Source organism: Dermatophagoides pteronyssinus, unplaced genomic scaffold (genome assembly GCF_027571235.1).
Source record: "Dermatophagoides pteronyssinus isolate colony J.1.1.1.1 unplaced genomic scaffold, Derpt_VIB-CSIC_2022.12 sq0059, whole genome shotgun sequence".
Taxonomy (NCBI): Eukaryota; Metazoa; Arthropoda; class Arachnida; order Sarcoptiformes; family Pyroglyphidae; genus Dermatophagoides; species Dermatophagoides pteronyssinus.
In genome coordinates this window covers 74,938-94,557 of record NW_027461579.1, presented here as the reverse complement: position 1 = coordinate 94,557, position 19,620 = coordinate 74,938, and the positions used below count along the sequence as shown (strand labels likewise).

At 28.5% G+C, this 19,620-nt stretch overlaps 8 protein-coding genes across 8 annotated transcripts; 3 read left to right on the top strand and 5 right to left on the bottom strand.

The window, feature by feature from the left end:
- Positions 1-244: 244 nt before the first annotated feature.
- LOC113795735 (vascular endothelial growth factor receptor kdr-like) lies at positions 245-7,489 on the bottom strand. The gene is made up of 8 exons (XM_075824239.1): positions 7,048-7,489; positions 6,290-6,995; positions 4,483-4,821; positions 2,331-4,413; positions 1,780-2,263; positions 1,375-1,709; positions 1,189-1,294; positions 245-1,110 (listed from the first exon to the last, which is right to left on the bottom strand). The coding sequence occupies exons 1-8, from the start codon at positions 7,402-7,404 to the stop codon at positions 517-519; spliced, it is 5,004 nt and encodes a 1,667-aa protein (XP_075680354.1). The 5' UTR covers positions 7,405-7,489; the 3' UTR covers positions 245-516.
- Positions 4,956-6,224, top strand: LOC113795763 (eukaryotic translation initiation factor 4E-like). The gene is made up of 2 exons (XM_027345983.2): positions 4,956-5,834; positions 5,901-6,224. Exons 1-2 carry the CDS (start codon positions 5,039-5,041, stop codon positions 6,023-6,025), a joined length of 921 nt encoding a protein of 306 aa, XP_027201784.2. The 5' UTR covers positions 4,956-5,038; the 3' UTR covers positions 6,026-6,224.
- An 893-nt stretch (positions 7,490-8,382) lies between the features above and the next one.
- On the bottom strand, positions 8,383-9,522 carry LOC113795754 (uncharacterized). The gene is made up of 2 exons (XM_027345969.2): positions 9,182-9,522; positions 8,383-9,085 (listed from the first exon to the last, which is right to left on the bottom strand). Exons 1-2 carry the CDS (start codon positions 9,520-9,522, stop codon positions 8,530-8,532), a joined length of 897 nt encoding a protein of 298 aa, XP_027201770.2. The 3' UTR covers positions 8,383-8,529.
- Positions 9,523-9,629: 107 nt separating this feature from the next.
- On the top strand, positions 9,630-10,907 carry LOC113795743 (dual specificity protein phosphatase 12-like). The gene has a single exon (XM_027345958.2). It carries the CDS (start codon positions 9,726-9,728, stop codon positions 10,776-10,778), a length of 1,053 nt encoding a protein of 350 aa, XP_027201759.1. The 5' UTR covers positions 9,630-9,725; the 3' UTR covers positions 10,779-10,907.
- On the bottom strand, positions 10,830-12,062 carry LOC113796215 (DNA-directed RNA polymerases I and III subunit RPAC1-like). Its single transcript, XM_027346443.2, has 4 exons — positions 11,941-12,062; positions 11,633-11,876; positions 11,049-11,558; positions 10,830-10,975 (listed from the first exon to the last, which is right to left on the bottom strand). Exons 1-4 carry the CDS (start codon positions 11,947-11,949, stop codon positions 10,863-10,865), a joined length of 876 nt encoding a protein of 291 aa, XP_027202244.2. The 5' UTR covers positions 11,950-12,062; the 3' UTR covers positions 10,830-10,862.
- Positions 12,063-12,320: 258 nt separating this feature from the next.
- Positions 12,321-15,717, bottom strand: LOC113796207 (F-box/LRR-repeat protein 6-like). The gene is made up of 5 exons (XM_027346434.2): positions 14,094-15,717; positions 13,681-14,020; positions 13,473-13,616; positions 12,997-13,413; positions 12,321-12,933 (listed from the first exon to the last, which is right to left on the bottom strand). Exons 1-5 carry the CDS (start codon positions 15,014-15,016, stop codon positions 12,631-12,633), a joined length of 2,127 nt encoding a protein of 708 aa, XP_027202235.2. The 5' UTR covers positions 15,017-15,717; the 3' UTR covers positions 12,321-12,630.
- A 536-nt stretch (positions 15,718-16,253) lies between these two features.
- Pym (partner of Y14 and mago) lies at positions 16,254-17,722 on the bottom strand. Its single transcript, XM_027346455.2, has 2 exons — positions 16,977-17,722; positions 16,254-16,920 (listed from the first exon to the last, which is right to left on the bottom strand). Exons 1-2 carry the CDS (start codon positions 17,172-17,174, stop codon positions 16,357-16,359), a joined length of 762 nt encoding a protein of 253 aa, XP_027202256.1. The 5' UTR covers positions 17,175-17,722; the 3' UTR covers positions 16,254-16,356.
- Positions 17,723-18,215: 493 nt separating this feature from the next.
- On the top strand, positions 18,216-19,620 carry LOC113796034 (cathepsin G-like). Its single transcript, XM_075824241.1, has 2 exons — positions 18,216-19,235; positions 19,308-19,620. The coding sequence occupies exons 1-2, from the start codon at positions 18,275-18,277 to the stop codon at positions 19,559-19,561; spliced, it is 1,215 nt and encodes a 404-aa protein (XP_075680356.1). The 5' UTR covers positions 18,216-18,274; the 3' UTR covers positions 19,562-19,620.

The window sequence follows — 19,620 nt, the reverse complement described above, 5'->3', positions numbered from 1 at the left end:
TTGTTGTTGTTGTTATCATTGAAAAAAACCGAATAATTTCATTTTGATTTTCGTTTGTTCTCTGTTGATTCCCATCGTCTTCCCAATTGAGATTTTTTTTCGATTAATAAACTTGAATCACATGTTTGATGATAAAAATCATAATCGATATTTTTGCTTTCATCGAAAATGAAAAAATCCAAATTCGAATAGTAAGGATTTATATTAAAATCGCGCCACCTGATGGCACTAATCAAAACCAATGTTGATTTTCAAATGTTTTTTATTTTATGAAAATTCATTCTTATCATTTTTTTTTGAACAAAATTTTATGATTATGATTAATGTTAAAAAAAATATCTGTTACCTATTTACAATGAATTTGAAAAAAGGGTTGAACAATGTTTTGTTCTCTGTGTGTGTGTATGCAGAAAAAAAGACTAGATTTTTTTTGAAAAAGTCAAATGATATCGATGTGTTTGATAATGATTGTTGTAAATTATGAAAATATTTTCTGAATTTTTTTTTCTCTTTTGGTTAAATAGTAGTCAAATTATCATAAATCATATTATTCGTTGTCATTATAGCATCTTTATTATAATGATGATGATTATGATTATAATGGTGGCCATTATATTGAATAATATTCATCATATCATTATTATTTGATGTTTTGGTTAATGAACGTTCTAAAATGGACATTTCGATTATATTGTCACCATTATCATTATCGTTATTATCGTTATTGTTGGTACTAATCATTTTGATTGATGATGTTGTTGTTGTTGTTGTTAGCTTACTATTATCATCAACCAAAATATTATTATCATTTGAATTTGAATGATTGGCCATTATAATCGATAATTTTTCATTTGATTGTTGTTGTTGTTGTTGATGATCCGTTATTAATTGTGAAATATTTGTTTCATATTCACATTCATCAATCATTGTTGGATTATCATCATTATTTTCGGCCATTATTATTATCGATTGTTCACCACCACCACCACCACCACCAATACAACCACCAGCACTACCATTATTCGATGATGATGACATTTTAAGATAATCACTTGTTCCTAATATCTGTTCATTCATCTCAAGATATGGATTGTTTAATTCGATATAATGCTTTTTTTGTTCAACAAAAACAACAAAAAGAAAAAAAAGATTTATTAAAGACATTGATTGATCACAAAAGATTATTACCTTTTTCGTTTTATCATCCAACATTTCGCCAACTAAATCGGCTATATCGGAAAAATCTGGCCGATCATTTGGATTAGCATTCCAACATTGTAACATAAGTTCATAACTATATAAGTAACACAATGATAATTAATAATGATTTGTGTGATCAACAATTTTCTTTAAAAAAACTTTTTTTATAATTACATTTCTTCACTTGCATAATCCGGTTTTTCCATACGATAACCATTTTTTAATCGTTTATAAAATTCTTCATCAATTTCAACACCTGGATATGGTGTTTTACCCAATGTAAACAATTCCCATAATAATATACCATATGACCAAACATCACTTTTTGATGTGAAAATTTTATCACTTATCGATTCGATTGCCATCCATTTTATTGGTAATGGACCATCATCTTTTTTTATATAATTATCATATTTATAAACATCTTTAGCCAGTCCAAAATCACAAATCTTCACTACATTATTACTTGCTAATAATACATTACGTGCAGCTAAATCTCGATGTATTAACTAAAATGGGTCATCATAGAAAACGGATTAATTGAATCTTTTGATCACAAACAAAATGAACATAACATACCTTTCTCATTGTAAGATAATCCATACCTCTTGAACATTGAAATGCCCAACAAATTAAATCGGATGTTGTAACTGTACGACCTTGTCTTCGTTGTGATATTGATGACCATTGTCGTTGAAATCGATTCGATGTTGATGAACGTTTTCCTGATGGTTGACCATTACCAATATTTGAATTTTTATTTGAATTACCGATACCAAGATTACCATAATTAGCATTATAATAAGCAATACCTGTTGTATTCGATACAACCTGATTCATCATGCCATTATTGATTGTGTATTGAGAATTTGTTGTATTAATATAATCACCATTACTATTTGTCATTGTTAATTGTTGTTGTTGTCGATGTAATAGATCAACATAACTAATACCATTATTACAACCATTATTATTATTTGCAATAAAATAATCAAAACGATCTTTATTATTTGGTGAATCCGGTGTTGATGGTGTTAGAATATCAACATTTTGATATAAAACACTGTGGTTGTATGGACAAAAAAAAAGAAAGAGTTAAAATGAATTTTACAAGGAAAATGACAACTTACGATTGTTGTTGAATACCACCACCACCATTTCGAATAATCGATCGATCTATTTTCCCATTCAATGGATTCAATTGATTAATAAAATTATCACGATTAGCAATAAGATAATGTCTTAGATTTCCAAATTGACAATATTCAACAATAACTAATAATTCACCTTTGACAAGATTTTTTGTCACCGCTCCCAACAAATTAACAATATTCAAATGTCGTCCTAAATGTATGAGTATTTTCAATTCAGCCATCAATGCTTTACGTTGATTAGAATCGGCACGTTCTTTAAGCATTTTTACGGCAACAGTTGTTGATTCTGATTCATCTGATTCATCCAAACCGATTGCCTGTGCTTTCACCACACGACCAAATGCACCTTGTCCTAATGTACGTCCTAATATAAGCCGTTCTTTTGGAAATTCAAAACGTGAATCATATGGTAATAAATCAATTTGTTCATCCAATGGCATATCCGGATTAAATAATTGCATCTGTCCTTGTTCGAATAATGTTTTCGAAAAGAATTCCAATTCACGTCGTTGTAATTTTTCATCACGAATACGTTTACCAATCAAACATGCCATTATAATTGTAATAGCACCCATTATTGAATAAACAATAATAGGTAATAGATCTATTGATGTATGATCCATATTACCGATTACTTTTAACAAAACAGCACAGGTAACTTCACCACCACGATTTCTACCACGACAAACATAAAGACCAGAATCTTTTGCCAATAAACGTGTAAAAACAATTCGTTGTCCTTTATCATAAATTCTTACACCAGAATCATGATGATCAAATTGTAGTGGTTGATCATTTCGATACCATTCAATTTTTGGTCGTGGTCTTCCTTCAATATAACAACGTAATTCTGTTTGTGAATTATATTCTTCTTCAATAATCGATTCATTCATATTTGTTTCAATAATTATTGGTGATGTTATTTCTTTAACATCCAGGAAAAATTCTTTTCGTTCAATTTTTAATGCATCAAATAGTAGAACTGCTTCACATGTAAACAATGAACTATGATTCAATGTAACCGATGTTAATATTAATGTTGAACTCAGAGAATATTCATTTTGATCATTCGATAAACTTATTGATTCAATTAATGGATCATTAGATTGATTTTTCTGTTCCAACATTGTATTTACATTCACTGGATTAATAACATCAGTATCCAAACGTGTATTAACCCACCATAATTGTGAATAACGATAAACACTTGCTTTACATGTTAATATTATTGTATCATTAACTGTTGGTTCATTTGTTGATGATGTAATTTTAAATAAATCTTCATCATCCATTACAATAAATGGTATTTCTTGATGTTTTACAATCGTATGATTGTTATCGTTGTTCATATTGATCAATGTAGATAAACATCGATAAACACCAGATTGTCGAGCTTTTAATGCTAAACGTGATTTATTTAAATATGGAACAATAGTTTCATTATTGATTCGAATAATTTTAGCATCATTATCTTGATTTAACATCGAAGATGAAGTTGTAATATTATACCATTTGATTTGATTATCATCATTATGATCATCATCATTCAAACATGAATGAACTGTTTCACATGGATGCCATTGCCATTGTATTGATGGATGTGGATATCCATAACTTTTACATAATAATTCATATGTATGATTAAGTTGATAAAAATTTTGATGATTTTCAATTAAAATTTCTATATCACCTTCAATATAAACAGGTATTGAAATTTTATTGGTTATTGATTCATTTTGTTGTTGTTGTTGTTGTGATGATGACCATGATGTTTGTCCAACAAGTGTATACACACCACTATCGGATGGACGAGCCGATATAATATACAATGTAATTTGTGTTTGATTTTCATCCGAAAAATTCATTAAATTCATTTGTATATGTGAATCATTTGTATTGATCAATAATGGATTATTATCTTTATACCAGAAAAGATTAATAAAACTTATATCAGGAAATGCATATGCTTGAATAGTAAAATGAATATCATGATCGCATTCACCAATGATTGGTTCATGAAAATCTTTTGTAAAATTCACCGATGATACAAGATGTTCATCTTTGGAAATTAAAGCAGACAAAATTATTAATTAAAAACAAAAATCAAACAAAAAAAATGGAAACATACCGAATATAACAATACGTTTGGTTGCCGAAAATGTACGACCATTACCATCGGTTGCATTACAACGATAAATACCTTCATCATTTTTGGTTGCATTCAAAACAGTTATATTAATAGCAACTGTATCATAACTATTATTATTAACTAATTGTCTGGTTGTTTCGGCTGATGATTTTATTATTCGTTTTGTTTGATTTGGTTGTTGTTGAGGATAATCCCAATCAACAACAATAATAACACCAATATCAATATGAACAAAACACCTCAATGTAAATGTATCGTTGATGAAAATATGACGTGCTTGTTGATCATCAATAATTGGATGTAATTCGATTGGTAGAACTTTGAAAAAAAATTGTAAAAAGCAAAAAGAAAAATTCGTAAATTAAATTAAATTAATCGAATAGAAGGAAAAACTTTCGATAAAAAAAAAAAATTCGAATCAGAAACATTTATGGGAACAATAAAAAAAATGAGCCAAGAAAAGTTTTCTTGAAATTTTTTTTTCATTCTTTGTAACAAACAACATTACAACACAGGAATTTAAGAGAAAAAAAAAATGTCGAATTTAACTGCCAATAATAATGGCCAACAACAATTATCATCTTCAATGATTGTTACAAGACAGATTCATAATCGTAATCATCATCATCATCATCGAAATCATAATTATCGTTCGCATCATCATCATCACCATCATAATCACCATCAACATCAACATCATCAAAATCACCATCATCAACAACAACAACAGAATAAAACAATTTCGAATAAAACAAATGATACTGGTAAAATGAATGATGATCAAAAATTATTATCAATTCAACAAAATGATGGTGGTGATAATGGTAATGGAAATGATATGAAAAAAATTGAATCAAAAATTCGATTAAATTATATTATACCAGTGAATGATGGTGAACATCTTTTACGTCATAGTTGGACATTTTGGTATCTAAAATTTGGACCGAATTTTGATTGGGAACATTCACAAATTGATGTGGCTACATTTTCAACTGTTGAAAGTTTTTGGGGTGTTTTTGATCGTGTTCTACCGTTGACCGATACACATCATGGTTGTAATTATTCCCTGTTCAAATATGGTATACGACCAATTTGGGAAGATCCACGTAATCGTAATGGTGGACGTTTTGTATTTACAATCAATAAAGATGGTGAATATAAACAATATGCAATGGAAATGTGGACTGAATTCTGTATGTTAATTATTGGTAATCAATATGAAATGATTTGTGAACGTATTTGTGGTATTGTTGGTGGTAATCGTAATACACAGATAAAAATTGCTATTTGGATTGATCATTATCAACCACAACATAATATTCATGATATTGGTATGTTTTCTTTTCTCCCTAATTTGATTTAATAATAATAATCATTATTTTTTGTTTTGTTTTAAGGACTTTTTCTTAAACGTCTGGTTGGCTATGATAAATCGGTTCATTTTGAAATGCACAATATGGATATGATCAATCAACAACAACAACAACAATCGAATGATCGTCAACAATCATTCGATATATGAAACTAAACAAAAAAACTAAACAAAAGCGCATATATGGCGAAACGGAAATGTTGACTTCTTTTTGTTTTCTATTTTGTTTTGCTTTTCAAATGAGCCTATTTTTAGCAATTTTGTTGATGATGATTTCGTTGATGATAATATTTTGTATTTTCATAAACATTGTTGATTTGAAGATTGAATAAAAAAATTTTGTTTGTTTTTTTTGGCTCAAAACAAAAAAATAAATTTCTAAATGAACATAATTAGAGAGCACATTGAACTTACTTGACCAATGAAGACTAATTGTTGATTTAGCTTCATATTGTTGATATTGTCCATTGGTTTTATCATTATCAGTAATATTAATACGATAACGACATTCCAAAACACTACTATCCCAACGTGGATAATCAAAATGAAAACCTTTACGTGGATCATATGTAATACCTAATGATGAATTTGGTTTTATCTGTATTAATTGATACTGATACTGATTATTATCCGATTCTTTCCATAATGTAACTTCAGCTTTTGAATATGTTGGACGACATGGTATTGTTGCCGGATATGATTGAAATAATGCTAAAAACATATATTCTTCAACATTTTCATATGGTACAATTAAATGTTCAGGATCATTTATAAATATAAATATTTTATCGATTGAATCATGTGATATTTTTTTTGTTGTTGTTGATGATGATGGTTGATTATAAATTTCAGTTAATTGATGATTTCCATCATTACTAATCGTCGATTCTGATTGTTGTTGTTGATTATAATGACATAAATAAAATCCAGTCATATAATATTGAACATCATAGATAATTACATCACTTTTACATTTATTTGTCCATAAAAAATCAATACGATGATGATTAGAGTTACGTTTATCGGATTCATCATCGTCATTATTATCATCGTTAATACCATCATCATAATCACAACTGTTGATTATACTGATATTTGCCGATTGTTCAAATGGTTCTAGCTGTAATGGAATTTATAATTTTGTAATTTGTAATTTTTTTTATTCAACTTACTCGATTATTCGGAAATGTCCAATAAAGTTTTCGTTGTCCGGTACAACGTAAATGTATTGTACTTTTTGCTGAAATATCGATTGTATCGCTATTACTACCACTATCGATTTGATGTGATATAAGAACAATTTTCGGTGATATTGTTGTCCATGTTGGCATATAGACACTAATTTCATTCGAATTTGATATTGATGATGGTGGTGATGGTTGTGATTGTGGTGATTCAATGATATAATGATCATTTTGATGATTATCATCAAAATGATGACGAATGGATAATGTATTCGGGACACCAGCAACAAAGGTAAGAATTGTCCAAACAATCGATATATGATGATAATTGATTGAAAACAACATTATTTTTTTTGAATTAGAAGAAAAAAGGATTAATCGATGAAACAAACAAACAAACAACAAAATTGATCAATCAATTTTTCAAATGTTCACATAAACAAACAGAAAAAAACTTGACATTGAAAAACGAATCATTGAAAGCAGCAGCAACAAATTTCGTTTTTTTCAGAAAACAAAAGACGACAAACGACAAACACTGTCAACAACTAAAAAAGATCAATCTATCCAGATCGCCTTATTAACTGAAAATGAACAAAAAACAACAAAACAAAACAAATCTAGTTCTTTGATTCGTTGGTTGAAATATAATGATGATGTTGTTGATTGAATGATAAATTCAAATATCGAATGGCTATTGCTTGTTCATTACTGTTATTGATCATCCGGTGTTGTGATTGAAAGAAAAAATGTATGATGATAATGGTGGTTGTGGTGGTGGTGGTTTCATTCGAACAACAACAACAATATTGATTCAAGGGAAATGAAGTATGTATCGTTGGTGCAATGATGACGATAATAATGATGATCGCAAATAACTAAAAACAAAATTGAAAATCCGGAATCAACGATTTTTTCCAAAAAAGAATCGAATTCAAATGAAAAAAATCCGTTTTTTTCTTGTTTTTTGTGTTCAGTTAGAATTTCACTGATTGATGGAAAAACACACAGCCGACAAAGTTATGAATGATCATCACATTTGATGATTTTCAGAATGAATAACAGGTCAGTATTTCATCCCATAATCATTGATGCGTTCAATGATGTCATGGGCTGAAGAAGGTCCTCATAGGTCATTGTAGCGGACCTATGGTCTGTTACAAAGGTAGGCAGATCTTCATCGTGTGAACTAGGACATTGAATGTTTTAAACCAACAGAGGATATTCTCTAATAATGGTGTGGCAGGTGAATTGGTTTGGTTTGGTTTGGTTTGATTTAAATCCTGTAAATGCCGGCATGAGAGATTTGTTTGTTGGGTGGTGTTTTTGTTTGATTTTTTTTTATTGTTGTTAAATCGAATAGGAAATATATTTGTTTTGTAATGGTGATGGTTATTTTTTGTTCCAATTTTTTTTTCTTGGTTTATAACCACCACCGGATATTTGTTTACAATTTTTTTTTATTACTCGTTACTCGCGGCTCGTAGTAGCAGCAGCAGTCAAAGCATTGGTAGTGGTAGTATTTATTATCATCCTTAGCTGTTGACCGGATGATACCGATGATGATGGCTGTATTAATTTTGATGATAATTTTTGTATTTCCTTTAAACAAATAAAAAAACGATCAAGTAAATATAGGCGATATTGAATTAAATGATAAACAATCGATATTGATACACGTAATGCAAAATCATTATGAATATAATTATCGTTAATGTTATTTTCGTTTTCATCGTTATCATCATCATCATCATCGAATAATGATTCAGTCGATATACGATATGGTATATGAATATGGCTACAAATCCATCTTAATATATGACTAATACGTTCAAATCTTTGTCGATGATAATCAATAACAATTAACCAAACACCAATATGACGATAAAATTCTTGGATTAATTGTTTTTGTTGTTGATCATTATCAATCAATTTGGATGATTGTTGTTGATGATAATGTTGTTTCCATTGTTTAATAACAGGACCAATAATAGTATTATTATGGCAATAAAATTCTTCACATTTGCTTTTTTGTTTGTTGTTGAATGTCAAGAAAGAAATCGGATTAAAATTGATTTTTTTTCAAAAAAAAAATTGATTTAGGAAAAACAAAAAAGATTACCGTGATATTTTGACAATAACCTTATATATGAATGACACTTTCGATTTCGAATCTTTTTCCTCATCATCATCATTTTCATAAATATCATAATAATAATCATCGTCTTCGGAATAATCATCGTTGTCATCGTTGTTTTTATCCAATTCTTTTAAATAATGTTGTAATTTTTTTTGAATTTGATAATTCGTTTGTCTAGTTTTATTACTAAACAATAATGGTTGTATACAATAATTATCCTGATTATCAATGGCCATTGGTATTAATCGTCGTAAAACATATGGTTCATTTGCTTGAATATCATCAAGAAAATGATTAATAATTTCAATAAATTTACTGTACATCTTTTCGGGTTCTTTCAATTTACAAAAACACTTGATTTTAATGGAAAAGATTTTCACGATTTTCCTTATAAAAATACGTGGATAACATTATTGTTGAATCAAAATTTCAATTCGACATTTATTAATTCAATTTTGGAAATTTTTTTGGATTTAAAATTTGGTCGAAAATTCCAAATTGTGCCTTCGATTTCAAAAAAAAAATTATGAACATACCAAGTAAAATAATACCACAATTATATCTTGGTACTTTACAACATGCTCGTGATATATCATTATTACAAGAATTACAAATAAAACATGTATTAAGTGTTATCAATGCACATGAAGCAAAATTATTACCAAAATTTTATCTATACGATATACAAAATCGTCAATATGAACGTTTCGATAAACCAACCGAAGATTTATTGACAATTTTCCCCGAAACAATACATTTTATTAATCAAGCAATAAATGTACGTCATGAAAATATTCTTATACATTGTCATATGGGTATATCACGTAGTGTAACGATTGTTGTTGCATTTTTAATGAATAAATGGCATCTATCAACACAAGATACATTAATATTTGTACGAACGAAACGTTCAATTTGTAATCCAAATGATGGGTTTGTTTATCAATTAAATCTATATAATCAAATGAACTATCGATTGGATATACAGAATAAAGAATTTCGTCATTTTTTATTATATAAAACAATATTTCCATTTTTATCCATTGATACTGTACATCAAATGTTGGAAAAATATTGGTATATGATGCAACAATATGAACGACTAAATGATAATCAACAACAACAACAATGGTATCGTTGTCGAAAATGTTCTTATAAACTATTCAATGATATTCATATACTAGAATCAAATCGTTTATTATTTCAATATCCAACTACAATACGTTTTTTAGTACGAAGGAATATATTTTTATGGGAAATTTCTGGAAAAAATTGTATGAAATTAACTGATTTTGATTCATTAACTTGTAATAAAATATCATCATCACCACCATCATCATCAAATCAACAATCAAATTTTGATTGTAATCAATATATAATTGAACCATTACAATGGACAATTAAATCAACATTTGGTGAAATGGATACTGATTATCAATTACATTGCCCAGGTTGTTCAACTGTTATCGGTACAATACAAATTCGTTCAACACCAAAAATTCAATGTAAATGTTCAATTCATTGTGATTGTTTTTCAATCATTAGTATTGTTGTTGATAAAAAGGCTGTTATTGTTTAAGAATCAATCAAGAAATTTTTTCAACATCAAAAAAATCAAACATTCAAAAAATCAACAAATAAATCAATCAATTTTATTCATTTATCACATATTTTGTTTGATACATTTAATAAATTTTATACATTTTGATTTCAATATATCGATTGATTGAATGACCAATTCGGATGGTTCGATTATACCAATTGATTCAATGGTGACTAAAGAAATTGATTGGAAAAAAAAATTTAATTTATTGCAGCTGAATATGGAGCGAAAATGGATCAAACTTACATGCAAGCGTATTATTTTTTGTTTCGAATATAATTTTTTCACGTAATGATTGATTCCATGATTGCATTGTAAAATCACTACGATTAAAACGATTATTACGAATGCAAGGAAATCCATTCGTTTCATCGATTTGATCAAAATCCAGATAACCAGGTGGAAAAAATGTTCGTAATGTTTCTAATTCATTTTTATCAAGTTGTTTTGATTGATCAAAATAAAATTCGGTTACAAATCTATAGAAACAAGCAGCAACTGGACAATATTTTGCATGTTCTTTTCCAATACCTTTATGGCATTCAAGTTTTGCATCAATTCGTTGACTTGGTGCCAATTTCATCAGCAAAATATCCAGATCTACTGGCCGAATCGGATCTGATGAAAATCTTTCGGCTTGATCACCAATAGGTTGCCATTGTATGGAATCACTATGTACATGAAGATTTTCACCATATTCAACAGGACATTGAACATCTAATGATAAATAAATTGTATTTCTATCGGTTTCTTCATCTTGTAAACGAAGAATCAACTGATTATTATGAAAAGATTATTCTTGACATTGACATTGATATTCTTTGGATTACCTGAATTTCTCATTTCAAATTCCTTATTATTTGCTTTGATCGGTATCAATCCTAACCGGTGACAGAGAGCAAAATCCGGTAATTCCGATGTATTACGATAAAGATGAACTTTTTCAATGGCCATTGTTGGTACTTCGGCTAACAATATCCTACGTATTGCATTGGCAAATGGAAATTCTGAATTGATTAGATCGAAATCAATTTCTCTTTCATCCAAACGAGTGACTTTTATTTGTATTTTTTTCTGATTTTTTAAAAAAAAACTATTAATCATTTTTTTCTCCAATTTCGATCTCTAATAGACAAACCTTGCCCATGGTTTTTTAAAAAAAATGGAAAATAAACAAAATTTCAAACCAAAAACGAATTTGTCAATCCAAAAAAAGCAAAACATTGAAACACGTGCTTATTGTTATTATTGAATAATCATGAAAATTCTGGCCGATAGATGGCCATACTGGTCATTCAAAGGAAACAAATTTTGTAATTTTCTTTTTTTGAACAAAATTTTATTTTATTTTCATCTTTTCATATGGTATTTTTATTATATAAATTTAAAATAATGATAATAGTAATGGTATATTTCAGAAAAAATATACAAATCATATAATGATGAATGATGATGATGATGATGATGATGATAATGATGATAATAATGAAGATTGCAGCATCAAGATATATGAATATTTTTGTTTTCCAAAATGTCCATTGCAACAATGTAATTGTATGATATAATTAAACCATTGAAAGATTGTTACGTTTCAATCGAATAATCAAAGTTTGTGATGACCAAAGAAAAAAAATGATTCGAAGAGAAACGTAGAAAACCAAAGATGAGATTTTTTTTCACCGGAAAAAAAATGAAAAATGAAAATATATTAAGGAAATGAATCTTGAAGACGATTAAAAGGCAACGACGATATATAAGGTGAAATTTTTTTTGTTTTTTTTCATTCGATAGTTAGTTGGTGTATCAATCGATACAATAAAATATCATTTTAATCATCACAACGTCCATCCAACATTAATTGTCGTAAACGTTGAAATTCTTCACCTTGAAATAAACGTTTCATTCCACGTGGTAAACTACGACATGATTGTAGATCAATCGATTTTAAACGTTCACCACAATGTAAAATTAAACGTCTTAATGATTCTAATGATATTGCTGATCCACGTAAATCGATTGTACATAATTTAACATCATCTGATGATAGATCACAAATCGAACGGACACATTCATCGATACAGGTTTCGGATTTATTCCATGAGAGATCAACATCAACCAATGATTTATTCCACTGTTGAATTTGATTTTGTTAAAAAAAATTAACTGATAAACAATTGAAAACGAAAATATTTACCTTTTGAAAGACCATACCAAGAGTTTCATCTTGCATTTTTGGACAATTTGAAATTGATAAATGTTTTAATGACCATGCTGGTATTTTCACAAGGCCACGTGGTGTAATATTTGGTGAACCACGAATATCTAATAATTTTAGATTTTCCGATGATTTTGTCAATTGTTCAAGAACAAGATCCGAATGACCTGCCGAAACCATGAAATCAAGATTAAATGGTATGCTTAGTTCTTCAAGTCGTGGCCATCCATCGGTCGTACATCCAAAACCGATCGGTTGAAATGCAATATTTGCTGCACGTAATACACGCATGTTTGGGCAACTTTGTTGAAATTTATCGATCGGAATAGTGGAACAACGAGATCCCAATGAATGTACGTTTGATATATCTAACACTTCAAGATTTGGACATGATTCCTAAAGTAAAAATTTGATTTTAGATTTGATGATTTTTTTTAAAGGGAAAAGAATCTTACCAAAACCATGTAGAAACAGGTAGGAAACGATGTCATCATATTTTCTGACATAAACAATGAACGTAATGATTCACCGCATCGTTCAATTAATGGTCTGAACGATGGAGTTTGGAATGGATTCTGGCAGTTATGTTGTTGTGATGCCTGCAAGAAAAATATAAATCCTTTTATTTAAAAAGTTTCAAATTAACATCGTAATCAAACATACAGTGATACCGGATATATTTAATAAACGAAGATTACCAGCATGAGCAATGACAGATTGAAGAAATGGTGCTGTTATATTGCGACAACGACGAATGCTTAATGAATGGAGATCATATTGTGAACAATCTGTTAAAAATTCTAACATTTTTTTAGCCATATCAGCTTTCCAATTGGATAGATCAATATGTTGTACTGATTGAAATAGGCGATTTTCCTGATGTAAACGTCGAAATCGATCCATTGGAAAACGTGATTCCGATAATGAACTTAAATCAATCGTTGACCATAATGCTGGACTTGTAATGATTAATTGTCGCCAATATTCACAAACTTGTGACAATCTATTTACCGAATGTAAATTATATAATTTAAATTAAAAGAAAAATTACAAAATAAAAGCAAAAAAAATCTAACCTTATTAATGTCAAAATAGGTGATTCAGGTGAATTTGATTCAATAGTCAATTTAAATAACCGAGTTAATAATTCGGGTGGAAATATCTGTTTGAATTCATGTTCATTTGGTTGAAATAGATGACGAAAATTATTTGACATTCCTGATGATGATGATGAAGAATTCTGATTGATATTTTGATTTATACAATTTTTTACATTTGAATTTGTTTTTTGTGATTTTTTTCCTGAAGAAGAAGATTTCACTACCGTTTCCTGATTTGTTGCTTTTGGTTTTGATTTTTTACTACTACGTTTATCATTTGATGATGATGATGATTTTCGTTTCTTATTTTTCAATGTTGATGATGATGTCGATGTTGTTGTTGTTATGGATGAATTTTGTGATGATTTAGATGAACGTACTGTACGATCAACATCACCACCAATCACATAATCAACATCATCATAATCTTTTGATTCTTCAGGTTCATAATCATCATCATCGTCATCATCATTATCATCCATTACGTATGAATCATAATCATCATCATGTGGTGCTGGTGGTGGTTCACCATTTTTTTCTTCATTCAAAACTGGATGACCATTCGATGTATCATCCAATTGTTTTTTTGTTTTCATCATCGATCTTGTTCGTCGATTTATCGATGGCTGTTCGATTTCGATTGTTTCAAACGTTGATGGTGGTGGTATTGGTGGTGATATTGAAGCATTGGAACCATTAATCGAATCACATTTTGGTGAATAATCATCATCATCATCATTATCATTATTCAATGATGAATTTGAATTATGATCATCATCATTATCATCATTTAAAAGATGTGATTGTTGTTTACGACCATCACCACCACCACCACCACCACCACCAACAACAACAATCGAATTAGCTGTCGATTCGAACGCAGTGCTTTGTTGTTCCATTGTTGTTGTTTGTTTTTTTTGTTGAAATTTTCAGTGTAATTAAATTAAGAAATGTTGATTTCAAATGAGAAAATTGTTAATTGCATTAAAAACAAGTAATGATGAAAGGATCTATCCACAATGACCAGTCAAATTGGACAAAAAAATTCTTCCAATTTTAAGCATCATCATTTAGTTGAAAATGAATAAATTTCATCGAATAATTCAATGAACGAAGACGATATAAATAAACAATGTTCACATCATTCGATACACAAACACTGAAGACGTTGACGAAGATAGAAAATCAATGATCCAAATTGATAAACAAAATTTAAAAAAAAAATTATTCAAAAATAAATAATGAACTGATATCAATGATCAACAAAAATCACAACAAACAACAAGTCTTTAGCCGATATAATCGTTTTCGTGTCACAATAAGCGCGTTATTATCATCATCATTATTGATATTATTATGGAAAAGTAGATTCACATCTTCACCACCACCACATCATTTGATGGAGCCAAAATAAAATCTTGTTCTCGACCAACAGCAACATTAAATATTTGTTTCTTCTTCTTCTTCTTCTTTTTCGTCAAGTTAAATAATAAATTCCGAGATAGCGGTACTTTATTCTAACAACAACAAAAAAAATGACAAAAATATCCCGAAAGAAGAATCCAAAGATCAACAACAACAACAACAAAATTTAGCAGGTTCTATTTCGGATATCGCTATTAATACTGCTACAACACTTGTTGTTGTTTTTAGGGTAAATAAACAGTAGTAGTAGTGGTTCACAGATGCTATAGCAAACATTGAATGAGGTCAACGTTAATTGAAGAAAAAATCGGTAAAATATGATTCGAAACCTGGCTCCAATGTATAGCGGCAGGGGTAGCGGTATGTTTTTCAGTAAAGACAACCATTTTTTTTCTTTTTCAATATAATCATGTAGTGATGATCAATTCATAAATACAAGTACATTGTGAAATGTTTTGAAATTTTTTTTTTAATTTTAAAATTTTGAAATTTATTCACAAAAAAAAAACAAAATCTTTTGAATTTTTTTAAATTAAATTATCAAATATAATTCATGGAAGGGGGAAGATAATAAAAATAAAATGTTGCGGGAAGAATGATAATTTGAACGAAAAAAAAGCAAAAATATTTTTGATTTGAAAAAAAATGAAATCAAATTTTTCAAACAAAATTCAGGGACAAAATAAAAAAATTGATATACATCCTGCAACATTGAAAAACTTTGGGATCAAATGGATGGATTGGTTTTATTGATTGATCAATGAACAAAATACAGCCAACAACAAGTGAATATTAAAATTTAAAATAGAAAAATTCAAAGTTGTTCAATCAATTTAGTCACTTGTTCAATTTGTTCAACAATTTCTTCATGTCTTTGTATTTTTTGTAATTGTTCTTTTTCCAATTCGGATGGATTTTTTAGTATTAATGTTTCAATTTCTTTCAATTTTTTCTTTAAATTTCTTAATCGTTTAACTGGGTCGGTTGCTATTGGTTGACCACATTCATTTACAGCCATTGGTTGTTGTTGTTGTTGAGATATTTGAGATGATAATGAACCACAATCAACTATATTATCATTTTTTGATTGTAATGAGCTTTTCGATTTGACCACTTTCCATTCATTGGACAATGTTGTTGTTGTTGTTGATAATGATGATGATGATGATGGCGATTTATTTGTTGTATTGTAAATATTTTGATCTAATTGTTGATCAAAATCAAAATTATTAAATTGTTGATTTTGATTTAATATTGATGATGTTTTTGATGATGATGATGATGATGATCCGGAAGTTTTATTTAATGGCGTCAATACATCAGGTTCCAAGGTAACTGTACGCATTTCCATTTCAATACGAGGCATATGATAAAATGGCTACAAAAAACAGGAATCGATTTAAGATAATTGGAAAATTCTTTTTAAAAAATTACCTGAGCATTAGCCGATAATGGTTTGGAAGGCCTTTTTTGTTGTTGTTCACGTTTACTTTTGGGCATATAGATTGGTACTTCTTCTTGTGGTACATAACCATCTTTTACACGACGAGCTTTACGCCATGAACCATCAGGACGTTGTGAACTGGCTATAAATTTTGTACCCGATTCATCGGTTACATATGTTGTTGACATTTTTTGTTTGTTTGTTTCTTCAATGAATCTTCTGAATCTTCAAAATATAAAGATCTTCACGTTGTTGTTGTTATTCGATTGGAAATTGATCTTTTTTTCAAGGTTTTTTTTTCGTTCAAATTCGTCGAATGTTTTGCTGATCCACAATTCAACTGCAGTGTGATTAGATTTTTTGTTGTTGTTGTTTAAATTGAATCAGAAGCAAAATTGAAATTCTATTCGAAACAAAAATTCATTTTTTCGTTTGTTTTGTTTTGTTTTGTCGAAACTGAATGATCACAATTTGAATTGATTAAATTAAATTAAATTTTTGAACAAAAAAAAAATTCTAAACGAAAGAAAGAAAAAATTCTTTCCCAGTGTCACACATTGCCCTTTCTTTCTTTCGTTTTTTGTTTGAATTTCATTTGAAAAGTTTTTAAAATTGATGATGATTGGTGGTGGTGTTGATGGTGGTGATGATGGAAAAATGAATCAAATTAACCCGACGGGAACTAACCAAACCAAACAAAAAAAAACGATAAAATTTTTTACCCAAAAATAATAATAGCAAAAAAAAACACGACACTTTTTTTCTTATTCAAGGTTATAGTCACAATTACATTCGTAAACATACATTTTGGGACAACGTTAAAGGGTAGAAGCATTCCATAATGATAAGGATTGTCAAAACAATTTAGATAAATTCTGTTTACGTTATTTCATTGTGACTATCATTTGGTTTATGTGTTTGTGCATTATATTATATTGAAGCACACGGTATACGCGACAATCGATTTCGGTGGTGATATTCCGCATACAGAAAAAAAAATGTTCTCCAAATTGCACACGGTTATCTGCATGCATGCAGAAACAAAAATGCTTTACGAAATTAATCCGAGATTGTTATGCGCATGTTCGGTATTAATCAATCAAAATGATGGCGCCAAATATTTGAAATGAAATTTAATTTAATTTTCGAATCTTGTTTGTTAACCAAACAAATACAAAAGTCGACTTTTCATTTCACTCAAAAATAAAAAAAAGAATAATTCTCTTTTTAATTTTTTGTATTTTTATATTTGTAATTTCTCAGTGTGTGTTAAAATACTGGCCAGGCAATGGAAATATTAACATTTTTCTTTACAATAATTTTGATGATCAATATGGTATGGATGTTAACGAAAAATAAACCCCCGATTCAACAAATAACTTTAGAATATAATGATGATAAACATAATCAAATTTTGAAACAATGGCCATTTATGGCAGCATTAATTGATTATCAATCGGGTGATTTATTTTGTTCAGGTATTATGATTGGTAATGATATTGTTATGACTGCAGCACAATGTCTTGAACATACTAAATCGGATGGTACAAAAATTCGTCGTAAAATGAAAGAATTTCGTATATTTATTAATTGTAATAATATTCATCATGGTGGTTGTCAATCACATGAACTCGATCTAATTGGTATTCATAATGATTATAATGATTTAATATTTAAAAATGATTTAGCATTGATTAAATATAAAAATAAACAACAATCGCCAAAAAACCAACCAGATAATAAACAATCATCAAATAATATATCATTATATCCACAATTTTTACCAAAAAATGAATATAATCAAGTATTTGAACGTTTAGATTTAACACAATGTTCAATAGTTGGTTATGGTTATCCAACAAAAGAACAGCTAAAAAATTTGGATAAAAAATTAAAAAATGAAATTTTACAAAAACCATATGGTTCATTACATTCAATACATATACCGGTTATGAATGAATTATCAATTATTGATAATAATGATATTTGTTTAAGATATTATAATGATGAATATAGACCAAAAGAAACATTTTGTATTGGTCCAGAACAATCATCATTATTAGCTATATTTAATGGTGATCATGGTTCACCATTAATTTGTTCATCATTAGATGGTGGTTATCGTGTATTAGGTTTAATTACAAATCAATTAAAAATGAATCAAAATAATCATCAATTTTCACCAATATTATTTACAAATATTTCATATCATCAAAAATGGATTATAACAACGATTGAATTTTTAAAAGGTAATCCCTGTAATCAAATTTACAATGAAAATAATAATAATTTTGGTTTTCACTTCACCGCCACCAATTTAGCACTAGAAAATCCAAAACATACTGAAAAATGGCTATTCTATCGTGAAAAACATCGAAAAAAATCGGATAAAAATGTTGAAATACGTGATTCACATTATTCAGCATCATCATTTTGGATGTTATTACCTGTTTTAGTATCGATTGTATTTATGGTTGCTGGTATTTATTATTATTATAATCATAATAATGAAATACCTAATAATATATCAAATATGGATCAAATTGAACAAAATGATTCGGATGAAGATGAATGAATGAATAATCCATTGTTTCCAATCGTTAAACAACCAAAATAATAATAATGATGACTCCA

Coding starts and splice junctions, on each gene's coding strand:
- LOC113796207 (XM_027346434.2), bottom strand. CDS start 15,016: ATGGAACAACAAAGCACTGCGTTCGAATCGACAGCTAATTCGATTGTT. Junction 13,617..13,680: donor TAAATATATCCGGTATCACT/GTATGTTTGATT, acceptor TTTTTCTTGCAG/GCATCACAACAACATAACTG. Junction 12,934..12,996: donor TTGGTATGGTCTTTCAAAAG/GTAAATATTTTC, acceptor CAAATTCAACAG/TGGAATAAATCATTGGTTGA.
- Pym (XM_027346455.2), bottom strand. CDS start 17,174: ATGTCAACAACATATGTAACCGATGAATCGGGTACAAAATTTATAGCC. Junction 16,921..16,976: donor CATTATCGGCTAATGCTCAG/GTAATTTTTTAA, acceptor TGTTTTTTGTAG/CCATTTTATCATATGCCTCG.
- LOC113796034 (XM_075824241.1), top strand. CDS start 18,275: ATGGAAATATTAACATTTTTCTTTACAATAATTTTGATGATCAATATG. Junction 19,236..19,307: donor AACGATTGAATTTTTAAAAG/GTAATCCCTGTA, acceptor CCACCAATTTAG/CACTAGAAAATCCAAAACAT.
- LOC113795754 (XM_027345969.2), bottom strand. CDS start 9,522: ATGTACAGTAAATTTATTGAAATTATTAATCATTTTCTTGATGATATT. Junction 9,086..9,181: donor GTTATTGTCAAAATATCACG/GTAATCTTTTTT, acceptor CAAACAAAAAAG/CAAATGTGAAGAATTTTATT.
- LOC113796215 (XM_027346443.2), bottom strand. Junction 11,559..11,632: donor ATTTGAAATGAGAAATTCAG/GTAATCCAAAGA, acceptor TTCGTTTACAAG/ATGAAGAAACCGATAGAAAT. Junction 10,976..11,048: donor AAAAAATAATACGCTTGCAT/GTAAGTTTGATC, acceptor CAATTTCTTTAG/TCACCATTGAATCAATTGGT.
- LOC113795763 (XM_027345983.2), top strand. CDS start 5,039: ATGTCGAATTTAACTGCCAATAATAATGGCCAACAACAATTATCATCT. Junction 5,835..5,900: donor ACATAATATTCATGATATTG/GTATGTTTTCTT, acceptor TTTTGTTTTAAG/GACTTTTTCTTAAACGTCTG.
- LOC113795743 (XM_027345958.2), top strand. CDS start 9,726: ATGAACATACCAAGTAAAATAATACCACAATTATATCTTGGTACTTTA.
- LOC113795735 (XM_075824239.1), bottom strand. CDS start 7,404: ATGTTGTTTTCAATCAATTATCATCATATATCGATTGTTTGGACAATT. Junction 4,822..6,289: donor AATTAGTCTTCATTGGTCAA/GTAAGTTCAATG, acceptor TTTTTTTCAAAG/TTCTACCAATCGAATTACAT. Junction 1,295..1,374: donor GATTATGCAAGTGAAGAAAT/GTAATTATAAAA, acceptor TTACTTATATAG/TTATGAACTTATGTTACAAT.